General features: G+C 37.5%; 2 protein-coding genes and 1 non-coding gene across 5 annotated transcripts; 2 read left to right on the top strand and 1 right to left on the bottom strand.

Moving 5' to 3' along the window:
• The first annotated feature begins 1942 nt into the window (after positions 1-1942).
• On the top strand, positions 1943-4423 carry LOC103719241 (1-Cys peroxiredoxin-like). Its single transcript, XM_008808385.6, has 3 exons — positions 1943-2133; positions 2601-2749; positions 3764-4423. The coding sequence occupies exons 1-3, from the start codon at positions 2016-2018 to the stop codon at positions 4154-4156; spliced, it is 660 nt and encodes a 219-aa protein (XP_008806607.2). The 5' UTR covers positions 1943-2015; the 3' UTR covers positions 4157-4423.
• Positions 4424-5549: 1126 nt separating this feature from the next.
• Positions 5550-10843, bottom strand: MCM10 (minichromosome maintenance 10). Of its 3 annotated transcripts, XM_039117637.3 has the most exons (11): positions 10594-10838; positions 10308-10494; positions 10154-10228; positions 9766-9997; positions 9562-9686; positions 8249-8282; positions 8106-8152; positions 7792-7926; positions 6263-6327; positions 6107-6179; positions 5550-6002 (listed from the first exon to the last, which is right to left on the bottom strand). In XM_039117637.3, the coding sequence occupies exons 1-11, from the start codon at positions 10697-10699 to the stop codon at positions 5867-5869; spliced, it is 1215 nt and encodes a 404-aa protein (XP_038973565.3). In that variant the 5' UTR covers positions 10700-10838; the 3' UTR covers positions 5550-5866. The 3 variants fall into 3 exon arrangements, 2 of the variants coding, with proteins under 2 accessions (XP_038973565.3, XP_089784072.1); XM_089927946.1 differs by having other exon boundaries at positions 10308-10842; XR_015974017.2 differs by lacking the exon at positions 5550-6002 and having other exon boundaries at positions 6140-6179; positions 6263-6335; positions 10594-10843.
• Positions 10844-11814: 971 nt separating this feature from the next.
• On the top strand, positions 11815-11886 carry TRNAP-UGG (transfer RNA proline (anticodon UGG)). The gene has a single exon. It is a non-coding gene; the product is annotated as a tRNA-Pro (tRNA).
• The last annotated feature ends 2786 nt before the right edge of the window (positions 11887-14672 follow it).

Genomic DNA, 14672 nt, shown 5'->3' with positions numbered 1-14672 from the left:
GCATACGTAAAGGGAAAACAAACACTTCAAATTTTATTAATCCAAATCCAGTGGATTAAATTTGGACAGTACCTAATTGGAGAGGCATGGTTTTTTTTTATCATTGAAAATTTGAGTGGCATGTTTGGTGAAGTGATATGTTCTTATTAAAAGATTAATGTTAAGGCTAGCTATCTAGGATTGGCTTTGGAGCCTTTCCATAAGACTTATCCCTCGTTTGGTGTGACTATTAAAATTGTTCTTTTCGACCATAGCTAAAATCTTTTAAGTATGGAGATCAACATGTTTCCCTTCCACGAGATTGAAGCTATCGTGCAGAGCAAATTCACATTTACCGGACCCCTGCCCTCTCTCATACATGCACATGCACGTAAATAGATCAAATAAAACAAAAAATTTCAAGCTATTGTATTTCTTGTTTCTTTTTATTTTATACTTAACTTTCAGAAGTAATTAAAGTCAGACAATAGCATCAACCAAAGCTGCCGCATTATATATAGCTAAGATCGATGTAGATGAAAGCCATCATAGGCATAAAAATAGTCACTAACATGTGGAAGTTATAGTGTTGAATCATATATTATTTTTTTTTGTAGCAAATTTGTTGTCCATGATAATGATATGCCTCGGAACCAACTATGGTCGTCATAGTAAAATGATCATATAGAGCTTGTCATGAAGCTTTTAATCAACCAGTCAAAATCTGCCATATAGCTGATGCAGCGGCACATAGAGAGCCCTCGAATTTCAAATCCTCCCTCTAGATGACGACACCTCGGCCACAACCAGGAGCGATTTTTCATAACTTCATGGGCGAGATGCGTGGAGTGTGATGCGTGATGAAATGCACTTTTGTGATGTGCGGTAAGCTACCAAAAATAGTTGATCTGCACGCTTGAATTCCTAAAAAACGAGCATCAACTCTCGTCTATATAAACCATTTTAGTGGGAACCTATATGTAGGTGCTCTCAAGTCCTCTTACGCCCTTATGCTGCCGCTCCCACAACACCTCTGTTGTTCCATGAGAGTCTGTCTGACTTAGGCATTGAGGAATTTCTTGTCGGACATCCTCCGGCAAGAGAACTTTTTTCATCTTTACTGTTTCAAATTGGATTCAGCATCAAAGCGAAGGTCCGAACACGATCTTTTTTTTCAGCACCATTTCGAGAGTAATCAGTGTCGGAGCCATCACCATCCAAGTTCAACGACCTCCATTTTACCATCTTAGAGGTACAATCTTCAGCCAACCTCTAGGATATGAACAGCTAATCATCCGAACCCTCCATCAACTTAGCATCTCGACATCTTGGTCGGGCTAATTTCCAGCGGCAACATTCTATAAGCAAAAAATATGGTCAAGATAAGCTACTGTATCATCACAGGTTGCATCAATAGCTGTCCTAGCCATCGCATTGTAAAACAGAGCCACTATGAAACCCTATACATATAATATATAAATGTACATATATTTACATAGTCCTAAAAAAAGATTACCATCAAATGCTACAACATATCATCCAACTTAGCCAAGAAAAATACATGGTTTACTTTAATAAACACCAAATTACATAATAAAATGTATTTAGCTAGCTAGCAGTATTGATTACGATCAACTTCACACTCATTATTTCAAACGCTACAATTTTTTTCTGGAAAATTTCAAGCACAAGAAAACGGAAACTTGGAACCGCAGACAACCCACCCATAGGCTATGCCGTCGGCGCCCACAGATAGCTCAAGTAGCACCCTTTTTTATTTTTTGTTTCTTGATATGATGACCAAAGTAGTACACTAGATAAGGCTCTCGTTTGGTGGCATCTGGCTTAGTACAACCACACTCCCACTAGCAGACGCGAGTCGTACCACGAGGACACAATCACGCAACCCGCCCCCCTCCCTCTCTCCCCCAAGCCTATATAAACATGGCACCGAATCCCTTAGCTCTCATTGCCTTCTCTCTCTATCTTCCTTGGAATCCACAAAAAATCTTAGCCATCCAAAGTCCAAATTAATCATGCCGGGCCTCACGATTGGCGACACGATCCCTGACCTTCTGGTGGACTCCACCCACGGACCAATCCAAATCCACGACTTCATCGGTGATGGATGGGCCGTGATCTTCTCCCACCCTGGTACATTGTACTCCATCTCATGTTCATAGGGAATTGTACTCCACATATGTATTTATTATTTTTGCAGGCTCAAGCTCGACTCGATTCGAAATATTTGAGCTCGAAATTCGACTCGAGATCGGTCGAAGTTTCAAGTTTGAACTTGACTCGAGCTCGAATTCTTGATCCTTGTTAAAAAAAATATGGTTAAAAGTTAAGAGTTAGATCATGTTGAAAATATAAATATTATATTTTTAAGATATTAAATTAATAATATATATTATAAATAAAATATGATATTATTTAAAGTTTATATACTCAACTAGGTTTGCGAGTCTTCGAGCTAAGTATTTTGCTATGCGAGCTCGACTCAAGCTCGATAATACTTGAGTCAAATCAAGCTTGGATCTAAGTTAACTCGAGCAGCTTGCAAGCTGCTTGGCTCATTTGCCCTCCTAGTGTTGATGATTGGGTGTTCGTGCATGCAGCTGACTTCACTCCAGTGTGCACCACGGAGCTGGGGAAGATTGCATTGTATGCTGAGGAGTTCGAGAAGCGAGGGGTGAAGCTGCTAGGAGTGTCATGTGATGATGTGGTGTCGCACGTGGAATGGATTAAAGACATCGAGGCTTACACGGTAATGTAGTTCGTCCGCGCGTGCGCAGCATAGTGTAGTCGGTTTAGAAATAATGTAATAACTGTTTTGATTGTTAGCATTTGCAATTACAATAAAAATGAATGGGCCATTGCAAGAAGTGATTGTATTATTGGTAATCTTGCAGTTCCTAGAATTAAAAAAAACCGTTTTATTGAATCAACCGAAAGATTTTGAATTTTTTAATACAAATCGTCTAACCAAAATGTCAAATAGCTATTTTTTCTCTTATGTTTTCCCTCTCTGCAAACTTTGAAATTGTCAAAGTGATCAATGTTTGTAAAATTTTTGCTTATTGACAACCTTTTTTTCTTTAAATTATCTCGGTTTTGTGGAATATGTTGCCTGCTTAAAATAAGGCACTCTAATGGTTGCAACAATATAGTCCCCTTCATTTTGAGCAATCCTAAACTAGCGGCTCCCAACTTTTACAAACAATTCTGAAGAAACAATATTACCAGCATTGAAGTGTCTAAATGGAGACTGCCATTTAAACACGTAGTTCTCACACTACATCAGATGATTCCAGGATCTTTTCCAACCATGATTGAATTAGAGAGAGATAGTTCTATATCATAGGCTATTTGCAGTACATAGATAGCCTTTGTTTTGAAATTAATTAGACCCCTCCAATTCAGCTCCACAATAGAGATATTTTTGTTCTATATCTTTTTTTCCTTTTTTTTGGGTTCTTCGCATGCATACCTTTAAGCTTTCATATCAGCACCCTAGTATAAAAACTGCTAGTGTTTCTCCTCCTACAAGGTATGCACTAAAGATATTTTTGCCTCCATCACATATGTCCCGAGATCGTCTGCGGTATCAGATAGACGGACGCCATCAAACAAAGCATATTGTGTATGATATATAAAGCCGTTTTGTTTGATGGTCGTTCATCTTCGATGATAACGTGCAACAGCACCATAGAGGATTCATGCTCTATTAGTTTTGTGCAAAATGTGAATGAAAATTAAATTTTGCTCTACTGTTCTGAAGCCCGGGTGCAATGTGAGATATCCAATAGTGGCAGACCCTAATAGAGAGGTGATCAGGCAACTCAACATGGTGGACCCAGATCAAAAGGACTCCTCCGGACTCGAGCTCCCATCAAGAGCCCTCCATGTGATAGGCCCAGACAAGAAGATTAAGTTGAGCATCCTCTACCCTGCAACAACTGGGAGAAACATGGATGAGGTTGTGAGGGTTGTGGAGTCTCTTCAAAAGGCAGCAAAGCTCAAGATCGCAACTCCAGTGAACTGGAAGCCTGGAGAAAAGGTGGTCATTTCACCAAGCGTTTCCAACGAAGAAGCGAAGAAAATGTTCCCACAAGGATACGAGACTGTTGATCTCCCGTCGAAGAAGGAGTACCTCCGCTTCACCAACATTTGACGTGGAATCAGCCATGCACTCTACTTCTATATATCCATCTGCTCAAGTCTCTGAAATTTTCGTTCTGTATGGACTTTGCTTAATTTTATGTGTGTTTGAAGGCTGCTGCTATGCTGCTGTAATGGAGGTTTTTGTTTGTGTCGCTGCTTCTGGTGTGATGCTTGTAATGATGTACCTTGTGGAAGTTATTAGTTTAGCTTCCCTCGTGGTTGTTTGAGTATGGCTTTTATCAATGAAATAATCTCCTTTCTATGCTAAGAAATGAAACATATAACAGTTTGATTTCATGTTGGGGGGGAGGGGATGGGGATTTGAGGTGTGCTTTAGTGAGAAAGGGCTTCAACTTTCACAGTATATTTCTTGGGGGCAAAAAAAAACTTATCTACTAATATTTTGCAATCATTGAATTTGGTTTGTTATTTATTGTATGAAATGGATGATCATGAAACGAACAATCACGTTCCCATTTCACGTTGTATTCATATTTTCCCCACAACAAAAATATTTATAAAATCTCAAAAAAAATTATTATAGATTTTTTTGGGAAAAAAAGTAATTACAGAACTTTTTTACCCACAACTGAAAAATAATAAAATCTGAATGAAAAAAAATTATCATAGAAGATTTTTGGAAAATAAAAGAATTTGTTATAGAAGTTTTTCCACCTAACAAAAATACTTTGTGATAGAGGTTTCTTGAAAAGTATAGGAAAAATTAGTCATAGGATTATCTGGGAAAAATTCAAAATAGATAGAAAATAATAACAACTAGAAAAAAATTTCTATTATAGAAGGTATTTGAAAAAAATAAAAAAAATTAATACAGAATAGTGTTTACCCACAACAAAAATACTAATAAAAACTAAAAAAATATTTTATTCTAGTGACCCTCAAAAAATGCTAAGTTATAGAAGTTTTTCGAAAAAACAAGAAAAATTATTTATATAATTAATTTTTTGGGAAAAATAAAAAATTGACAACAAAAATATAATAAAATTTAGAAGACAATTTTCATTATAGAAGTTTTTTGGAAGAAAGCATACAAGAATTAGTTATAGAAGCCTTCCCCCCAATAAAAATTACTAATAAAATCTGAAAGGAAAGAAAATTTTCATTATAGAATTTTGTTGGGAAAAATAAGAAAAATTAGTCACCCAGAAGAAAAACTTCACATGCAAGTTTTTCCAGAAAAATAAAAAACATTAAAAAATGATATAATTTTATTAAAAAAATTGTGACAGGATTGAACCCAATGTAAATCGAACTACCAGTGCACCTCGAATCCTCTAGTTGTAATGGCTTTCCTTATTTTCCCTCATGCCGAAGACTTGTATTGTTTCAGATCTATTGCTGAGTAATTTGATTGAGAGGCCACTGTATAAAAAGATAAACAATTGATCAATATAACTCAATAAAGTAATTCCAGGTAAATACCCATCCATCCCCAAAGTAAATGCCTATAACTTATGACATAAATTTTATTATAACAGGCATGATGCACATGCAAGAAAAAATTGCTACAATGCATCTATTTAGAACAGCTCTGCCATTAGCATGGTCTCAGCAACCATCAACAAAATATAAAGTTGCTGGAAACCTCGGATCTTCGAGCATAACTTCCACTCCTGCTTTAAGAGTTTCCTCACTGCACATATTGATTGGAGATATGTAGGGAACAAACAGCCTTCGCAGAAGAAGATATCCCATGGCATCAACTTTCGTCATCCGAACTAACAATGTCAAGCTCTATCATGTTCACAGAAGCATGATGAGTTTTCTTTCTTTTAGCATCTAGCTGTTCACCTTTTCCGACTACTTTGGATGTCGTTTTCATGGCTAACGATGACCTGAAGAATTGCAAAAGTGCTTAGCCTGAAATCAAGACCTGAAAAGAAAAACAAAAACAAAAAAGAGGAAAAAGAATATTTGGAGGACAAGCACTCTCGATCACCTTTTGTCTGAGCTGCCCTTGATTTGGTTCAGCTTTGAAGATCCTTTATTTGTTATCTTGGATTCCATATTAGCTGGTGAACGCAAGCACAAAGGTCTAATAAGTGAACTGAAATAGACCAATTGGAAAAGACCCAAATGGAGGATGATCTTATACCTGTAACTTGTGTAAGGAATCTTATTCCCTGTGATTGGCTATTAGTGGTCACCTTATCTGCATTACTGATCATCTACAGTATCATCAGTAACATGTCCAGAAAGACAAAAAGAAAAGGCAAGCTCTAGAGCATAAACAGTTAAAGATTAAGTGCATCCAGAAATCTTTATTATGAAAAGGCAAAAATTAGTCAATGCTTCAGAAAGAAAGGTTACTGTAAAATTTCAATTTCTTTATTCCAAGTCATTCACGTAGTATGGAGCAAATGAACAGGATTTCTTTTCCATTGAACAGATACAGAAGATCAGGATAAAGCATCTTAAGACAGCAGCCGAGGATGTTGGAATTCATTGAAAGATCAGGATAAAGTTTATCTTTAGAGGAGTTGAAGAGGAGAAGGGGAACATAGCTTGGAGAGCTGTCAGACAAGCAATGGAATACCAAAGAATATCCGAAAGCCCAACAGGAAAACCGCACCAAAAACAAGATGGGTGAAGTGGAAACCTCCACTTAATGATGCTATAAAAATCAGTTCAGATGCTGGAATGGCTTTACATATCGGGAGGAAGACTTTTTTAATGGCCAACCTTGATATTTGGACATTGGAAATGTTTGCACTAAGAAATGGCCTTGCATGGACCTTAAACAGAGTTAACAGGAGAATTTGAAGTATACTGGATCCACAAGCTGTGATGAATTACATGAAGGGCAGATCCATTGGTCAGAGAGATACTCTCCTATTTTGAGTGACCTTAACAGATTAATGGCTAGAGGCAAATGGTGGGCTACCCAACTTGGTTAGGTCCATGGAAATAGAGTGTTATTGGAGTTAAGACTCATTTAGTGAATTGAAGCAAATTGTTTCATGAAATACATTATGGTCTTTTGAAAGAGTGATATAACTTTATTATGCTTGTGCCAGCCATACGAGTCTATAACATCAAAACAGCTAAACCTTGGTAATTGTTAAATCACTGTAGCTGTTTAGAAAGAAGTCAGATGCAGCCAACTGCAGTTTAAAAAAAACAAGTCTCTGGAGTAAAGACACAGGGTTATATTTAGTTGGCAAGACTAGCTTAACATCAAGTTCCTATTACAATAGGATCCACACAAGGAAAAGTACTTGCCATTTGTTGGTTATTAGGGGCATCTCGAAAACATCTGGGTCGAAATATGGCTTTCAAATTAAGTTCCGAATTAGTAGATGTTGCCAAAGGGAGTGGCGATACCATATTCTTTCCTATGCAACAAGTGGGTCGTCAGTCCTTTCTCTCTCTTAAGGGGGCACCGAAAGGCCTTTCTTCGACCTTAACCGATAATCCAACTTTGACCGGAATGAAAGAAGGCTGGGGAAAGTTGGCAAGACTAGCCTAAGAGAGATTGTGGGTTTTACTGTTTAAAACTAGTGGCTGGAGGAAATTAGGCATATTGCCAGATCTCAGTTTCTCAGTTTAGCAAGAAAGATGTTCCATATGCTTCATTAGTGATATAATGCAGATTTGCCTGGAGGCCAGGAATGGAAGACCCACCTTAAAGCCTTCTTAAGACCATCCACAGACATTACTTTCACTGGCTGTGAAGGCTTCCTCAAATTTGATCTGTCAGCTAGAGGATCAACCATGTAAATTCCCTCTGACTGGAGCTTAAATGCAGAATTCAAGTTCCTGTTACAAATGTAATGCATGCAAAATAGCCAATGAGTGCAACCGAGAGATGTTTAAAGTGCATCTACTAAAGAATTGAAACCAAATAATAAACAAAATAAGAACTGACTGTTTCACATAGAAGATAGGCACCAATATGAGACAACATAAAACAAAATTAAGTATAGATACCCACTTACCCACCCTTCAGCTCAGAGCGCATGGTAGAATACTTCTGGGAAGCTTTCTGTCGATAAGAATAAATACAAAACCATAGGATGAGTTACACCAAGAGCATCACAAAGGTAAATGACATTAATTGATTTTGAGCAAGCTTTCTTACTGCTGTGTGGAATTTGCAATATACTCCTTGACGTCTGAAGGATGATAAATCAATAAAAGTTAGAAAATAAGAAAATATAAAGTTTACAGTGTATAAACTAACAAAAAATTTTACAGCAAGAATACCTAGTCAATGTTGCAGAAAATTAGCTGGAAAATTTACACACCAGAAACAGCAGAAGAAAAAAAATAAAGCAAAAGTTCAAGGACCTGATGGTCAAAAAGAATATGCACAATAGCACCATGATTCTAAAAAGTAGCAAATATAATAACGCTGTGCTATTTTATCAATTAACTAGCAACCAAATTTTTTTACAAAGAGTTATAGTCATGTATTTTAGAATCTACATTACTATTTTCAGCAATTGAAATAACAAGCTCAAAACTAGCCATCCAAAGATGTCAAAACAATAAAATATAACCATAACAAAGACAACGAGAACTCACAAGATAGAAAATGTATAACTTTCCCAAATTTATACTCCTCCCCCACTATCCATCTTAATGTGTTAGCAGTACTAAGAGAAAAAACAAGTTAATTTTATACAAGTAAACACCTTCAATACTGTTTGTCAATAAAGTTGGTGTGCATCGACATTTTCAAAGTTATTCCTTTGCACTGGGGCAAACATCAACAAAGTATTCATTTCTAACATGAAGCAACCCTGCACAATTTGGAATATTGAGGAGTTTCAGGTGTTACTGTGAAAAAAGATAAAATAAACTACAGATAAATTTTTGACAACTCCAAGCCAGTCCATGTTCTAGAAATAGTAGGATGAAGCAGTAGTTATAATGTCAGGAAGGATTAAGAGTCCATGAAAGCCAAAAAATGGGCTGGACTAGAACTCAGACCCCATTAAATGGATGTGGCATCAAACACCTATTACTCTTTGAAAGTTTCTTTAACAACTACTATGCTAACTTTCTGAATTGGTCTTGAAGTAGTGAAAATCCCCACCTTATGACTAATCAACATGAAAAATCTATGATAAGGTCCTTCAATAAAAATTACCATGATAAACATTGGTTAGGTTAGGACAAGATTTATTCTGTATATCATTTCATGTTCTAGATTCAGATTGTGGATCTACAATGTTGAGATCCGTACAGATTTCTAAGTATGTTGGCTGGGTAGTTTTCTTGGTGTACATTTCTTGGTCTTTAGTACCACAGATGCATCGCTAAAAATAACTAGAATCCCATAAATGTAGCATTTAGTATGGGCAAAGCTGTTGGAAATACACAGCTTATCTCAATGAACAAATTTGCACAAACACCAAAAGAAACCAGAAGGTAGGTTTTTCAACATACCTGTTTATGATCATCGTGCATGCCATCCCATCCTTTCTTTTGCCTTTGCAGACACCATAATCAGCAGAAGTCCCCAGCTTCAGCATCTGCCCAGCTGAATAGACACTCAAAGAGAACCCTTTTGCCTATCCAGGGCAATGGGGATTAGTGACACATATAAAAAAATCCTCCAGAGCAAATCTACGCTTACAAATTTTTACTTACATCTTTCCGTACTGCAGAATTGAATAACGCAAATACTGAACCTACGGGCTCGTTACAGCTCTTGGAGTAGGCATCACCAAACAAGAAAACAGAGACATCCCATTCATCCAGACAGCCCATTTTCCAAATGCTGTAGCTCTTCCCAACCGAGCTTGTTTTAGGAGCACCCTTTTCGGTTAAGACCCCAACCGTCACCCAGCAACCAGAAAGAGTATCGCCCACCAACAAATTCCTAACAGAACCCAGTTCATAGAGTCATTCCCGAAACACAACGTTGCAAGATTATTCAGAAAAAAGAGTTTCAATTGTTAGACAAGCATTTCATCGAACAGAGGACATTCAAGTTAAGACATCTGATTTGCTAGTTCTTATGTCTTCCGAGATCTACCTGATGGCTGGCAGCCGAACAAATCGGATGTCTGAGAAGCGGTTGCTAATCTCCACGGAGGATACCAATGAATTTCTGGCAACATACATGCATTAAAAAATGATAGCCTTTTCTTTCCCTTTTAATACGGTACACAAGCCTATGATCTAGTTACCTGATTCGTAGACCTGAAAACTTCTCGACCTCCACTTCGTTGGAGCTCCTCCGCTTGTTTGACTTGGATGGAACAGTGGCAGCAGTGCGGGTGGGCTCAGCGTCGAGGTAATCTTTGACAGCATCTCGGAATACAGACATGTCGGTGGATTGAGACCTCTTGGGAGAACCATCGTCTGATATGTAGCCTTGGAGAAAAAGAGACAAGGAAAGATAAGAGGTGCTGGTACTTAAGAGTGGAAAGAGAGAATGTATTGCAATAAGGAAAAGAGAGAGAGGATAGATACCTGGCAAATGGGAACGATGGGACGAAGGGGAAACGGGCGGAGTCTCTAAAACCCTCTCTTCCCGAAGGGAGAGAAGGAGGTCGAGGTCTTCTCCGTGGGCGGCCATGGCTATGGCTTCTGAGAGAGAGAGAGAGAGAGAGAGAGAGAGAGGGAGAGAGGGGAAGGGGAGGCGCTGCAAGTATTTTGGCGGCTGCGGAGGGAGGTTTGAGTATTTTGGCGGGAAGAGGATTCGTTTCGACTTGTTTTGGAGCCATGGCCGCCTTCCAATGTGCTAAAACGAGTTATAGGGCTTGCACGTGCGTGTTCGCATGTGTATTGAAAATTTGACTCCTGATTGGTTGGTACTCCGGTCTGTGGTTGGACCGGAGAGCCGGTATGTGCATGGCACACGTATGAGTGGAGATCCGGTCCACGTATGGTCGAACAACATTGGCAGACTGGCCCTCTCTAGTGAGCTTAGGATGAAGAGTATCCACAAATATAGTTTGTGAAGAGTGAAGGCCACCCCTAGATAACATATGTACTTAAGTTGCAGTTTGTTATCTTCTCTATTTCTCATCGAATTTTGGTGCGAAGCAACATGAAGATGTATTTGAGCTTACAATAATAAGCTGCACTTTATATTATCTCCATTATGCTAAATATATATAATATTTATTTATTCAAGATCTAAGATGAGAGAAAGCCTAATTATGATTTGTGCAGAGCTAAGATACACATCTAAGCTGATGATACCAAGCCTGAAGTGACTTTATCATTTTAATTGGAAAAATACCTTCAATTAGTATAAGATAGTTTTAATACATATGCAAAGTTAGTAGTATACATTGTATGGATGACGTGTAAAGCTAAATGGATGCTATTTTATTTTCATGAGATTCTTTTGTAAAACTAATTTTTGTCATGTAAAAGGGTCGTGGTTAATTTGGTCTAAATGGCGAGTCAATTCTTTTATAGTTTGATACGAAACAAGACTTAGACATATTTATCAAAGTTTTAGAGAAAAATAAAGTAGTTTTCACATCAAGATACATTGGTTTTATTGAAATTGCTTCCACATATGATGAATATTATTATGGATGCATCAAATACAAACATGCACGTGGATGCCCACGCACAGTTTATATTTTATTAAACATGGACAAAAATAGTGACGGGAAAAATCAGTTCATACCTATTCTATGTTTAATAAGATAATATGTTTTACCATCACAACAATTCGGGCGTTTGGTCTAGTGGTATGATTCTCGCTTTGGGTGCGAGAGGTCGCGAGTTCGATTCTCGCAACGCCCCTGCCCCTCTATAATTTCATTTTGCCCCTTCGATTTTTAAATTCACTCCGGTCCCTCATTTCTATTTATTTTGAACATTATGTTCCATAATGTCAGTTTGCCACCTCAACTTTTATTTTTCAATTTACTCCTCAACCATAACAATTTAACACCCTGCGATACTGCCCAGACACCACGCTGCCGACTTCCCCCACCCAACCTGCACCCGGCCGCCGATTTCTCGCTCTGAACCCTCCAACCCTCTCCCTCGCCTTATCCACCGTGACCTCCAACCTCCGGCTAATCGCGGGAACCCCCCTCCCCAAGATTTAGGTCTATTTGAAAATTTGGAATCGAGGAAAAAGGAATGGAATGAAAAGAAAAGTTAAAAATTTTGATATTTGGAATTTTTTTAGTGGAGAGAAAGGGAAAGAAAAGAAGGAAATAGGAGGAAAATTTTGGTCTTCAATTCTCTCCTTTCTTTCCTCTCATAAGTAGAGAATTTGGAGAGAAAAGAATTGAAATTTAATAAATTTTTTATAATACCTATTTTACTCTCTACTCATAAGCATGCCCATTTTATAATAAAGATATTTTAGTAAAAATGTTAAAAAGGTATGCTTGATATGAAACTAAAAGTAAAAGTAATAAAGCAATAGAAAATAAAGAGAAAGAAAACACAAGAGAGCATGAGATATAAATGGCTCTTTTATTCTTTCTTACTTTTCACCTCACGATACAAGATTACATATCATCTATTTATAGGCCAAAGGAGAAAGATCAAAGGCCATAAGATTAAAAGCCATAAATACATTAATTCATCATTAATGAAGAAATTGGAGGGTTACGAGAAGTTGAATAGTCATGGATGAATTCAGATGAATATCCATCTAGAGATGAAGATGAAGAGTCAAGATTTTATAACACTCCCCCTTGGATATTCATCTCTTAAGAATATGCCTCATTAAAACCTTACTAGAAAAAAACCCTGTGGGACAAAAATCCTAGTGAAGGAAAAAGAGTACAATATTCTCATTATATGCTTTTCAAACTGTCTCATTAAAAACCTTGCTAGGAAAACCCAATGGGACAAAACCTAGGCGAAGGAAAAAAGAGTACAGTGCATATAAGCCTCCCCCTCATGTGAGCATGTCAACAAATGGCTCTGAGTTGACACATACCAATCTTCTGTACTAGTTTCTTAAATATTGTTGCAGGCAATGCTTTGGTGAATAAGTCTGCTAGATTTTCACTTGAGCGAATCTGCCGAACATCTATTTCACCTTTCTTCTGGAGTTCATGTGTGAAAAAGAATTTTGGTGAGATGTGCTTGGTTCTATCACTTTTAATATATCCTTTTTCTATTTGAGCAATACATGCAGTATTGTCCTCATATATTATTGTTGATTTCTCGTTGATTGTTGGAAGATTACATTCTTCATAGATATGTTGAAGCAAAGATCTCAACCACACACATTCTCGACTTGCTTCATGAAGCGCAAGTATCTCGGCATGATTGGAAGAAGTGGCAGTGATAGTTTGCTTTATAGATCGCCAAGATATAGCAGTACCACCATATGTGAATAAATATCCTGTTTGTGATCGCCCTTTATGTGGGTCAGACAAATATCCAGCATCTGCATATCCAACCAGTTCCGGTTTTGGTTGTTTTGAATATAATAATCCCAAATCAGTTGTTCCTCGAAGATAACGAAATATGTGTTTAACACCATTCCAATGTCTCCGTGTTGGTGCCGAACTATATCTTGCTAATAAATTGACAGAAAAAGCTATGTCTGGTCGCGTATAGTTAGCAAGATACATTAGTGCACCAATTGCACAGAGATACGGCACTTCAGGGCCAAGAATCTCTTCGTTATCTTCTCGAGGACGAAAAGGGTCCTTCTTTATATCATAGGATCGAACAACCATTGGGGCACTTAATGGATGAGCTTTATCCATATAAAAACGTTTTAACACCTTTTCTATGTAATTAGATTGATGAACAAATATTCCATCTGATAAATGCTCGATCTGCAGTCCGAGACAAAATTTTGTCTTTCCAAGATCTTTCATCTCAAATTCTCTATTTAAGTATATGACTGCTTCTGCAAGCTCTTCAGGAGTTCCGATGATGTTGAGATCATCAACATACACTGCAATAATAACAAACCCAGATTTTGATTTCTTTATAAAAACACATGGGCTAATAGCTTTGTTAACATATCCTTCCTTCAGGAGGTATGTACTAAGACGATTATACCACATTCGTCCAGATTGCTTTAATCCATACAAAGATTTTTGTATCTTGATTGAATATATTTTTCGGGGTTTTGAACTACATGCTTCAGGCATTTTTAGTCCTTCAGGGACTTTCATATAAATATCATTATCAAGTGATCCATATAAATAAGCTGTGACTACATCCATAAGACGCATATGAAGTCCTTCAGAAATTGCCAGACTAATTAAAAACCTAAATGTAGTTGCATCCATTACGGGAGAATATGTCTCATCATAATCAATTCCAGGTCTCTGAGAGAAACCTTGTGCTACAAGTCGTGCTTTGTATCTGACAACCTCATTATTCTCATTCCTTTTCTGTACAAACACCCACTTGTAGCTAACAGGTTGTACATTTTTAGGCGTTTGGACTACAGGTCCAAATACCTTTCGCTTTGCAAGCGAATTTAATTCGGCTTGGATTGCATCTTTCCATTTTGGCCAATCATTTCTATGTCGACATTCTTGAATGGACTTTGGTTCAAGATCCTCGCTTTCTTTTATTAAATCAGTAGCTACTGCATA

This window comes from Phoenix dactylifera, chromosome 16 (genome assembly GCF_051530095.1).
Source record: "Phoenix dactylifera cultivar Ajwa chromosome 16, Ajwa_hap1_PhDact_Kaust_v1.1, whole genome shotgun sequence".
NCBI classification, from domain to species: domain Eukaryota; kingdom Viridiplantae; phylum Streptophyta; class Magnoliopsida; order Arecales; family Arecaceae; genus Phoenix; species Phoenix dactylifera.
This window is presented reverse-complemented; position numbering and strand designations above follow the sequence as displayed.

Bases quoted from the DNA above. Each gene is read 5' to 3' on its own strand.
- MCM10 (XM_089927946.1), bottom strand. From the start codon at position 10,699: ATGGCCGCCCACGGAGAAGACCTCGACCTCCTTCTCTCCCTTCGGGAA. The intron at 8,153-8,248 runs GTAAGAAAGCTT...TCTTATCGACAG, and splicing joins ATTGCAAATTCCACACAGCA to AAAGCTTCCCAGAAGTATTC. The intron at 6,328-7,791 runs GTGGGTCTTCCA...GTAGATGATCAG, and splicing joins GGTCTTAAGAAGGCTTTAAG to TAATGCAGATAAGGTGACCA.
- LOC103719241 (XM_008808385.6), top strand. From the start codon at position 2,016: ATGCCGGGCCTCACGATTGGCGACACGATCCCTGACCTTCTGGTGGAC. The intron at 2,134-2,600 runs GTACATTGTACT...TCGTGCATGCAG, and splicing joins CGTGATCTTCTCCCACCCTG to CTGACTTCACTCCAGTGTGC. The intron at 2,750-3,763 runs GTAATGTAGTTC...ACTGTTCTGAAG, and splicing joins AAGACATCGAGGCTTACACG to CCCGGGTGCAATGTGAGATA.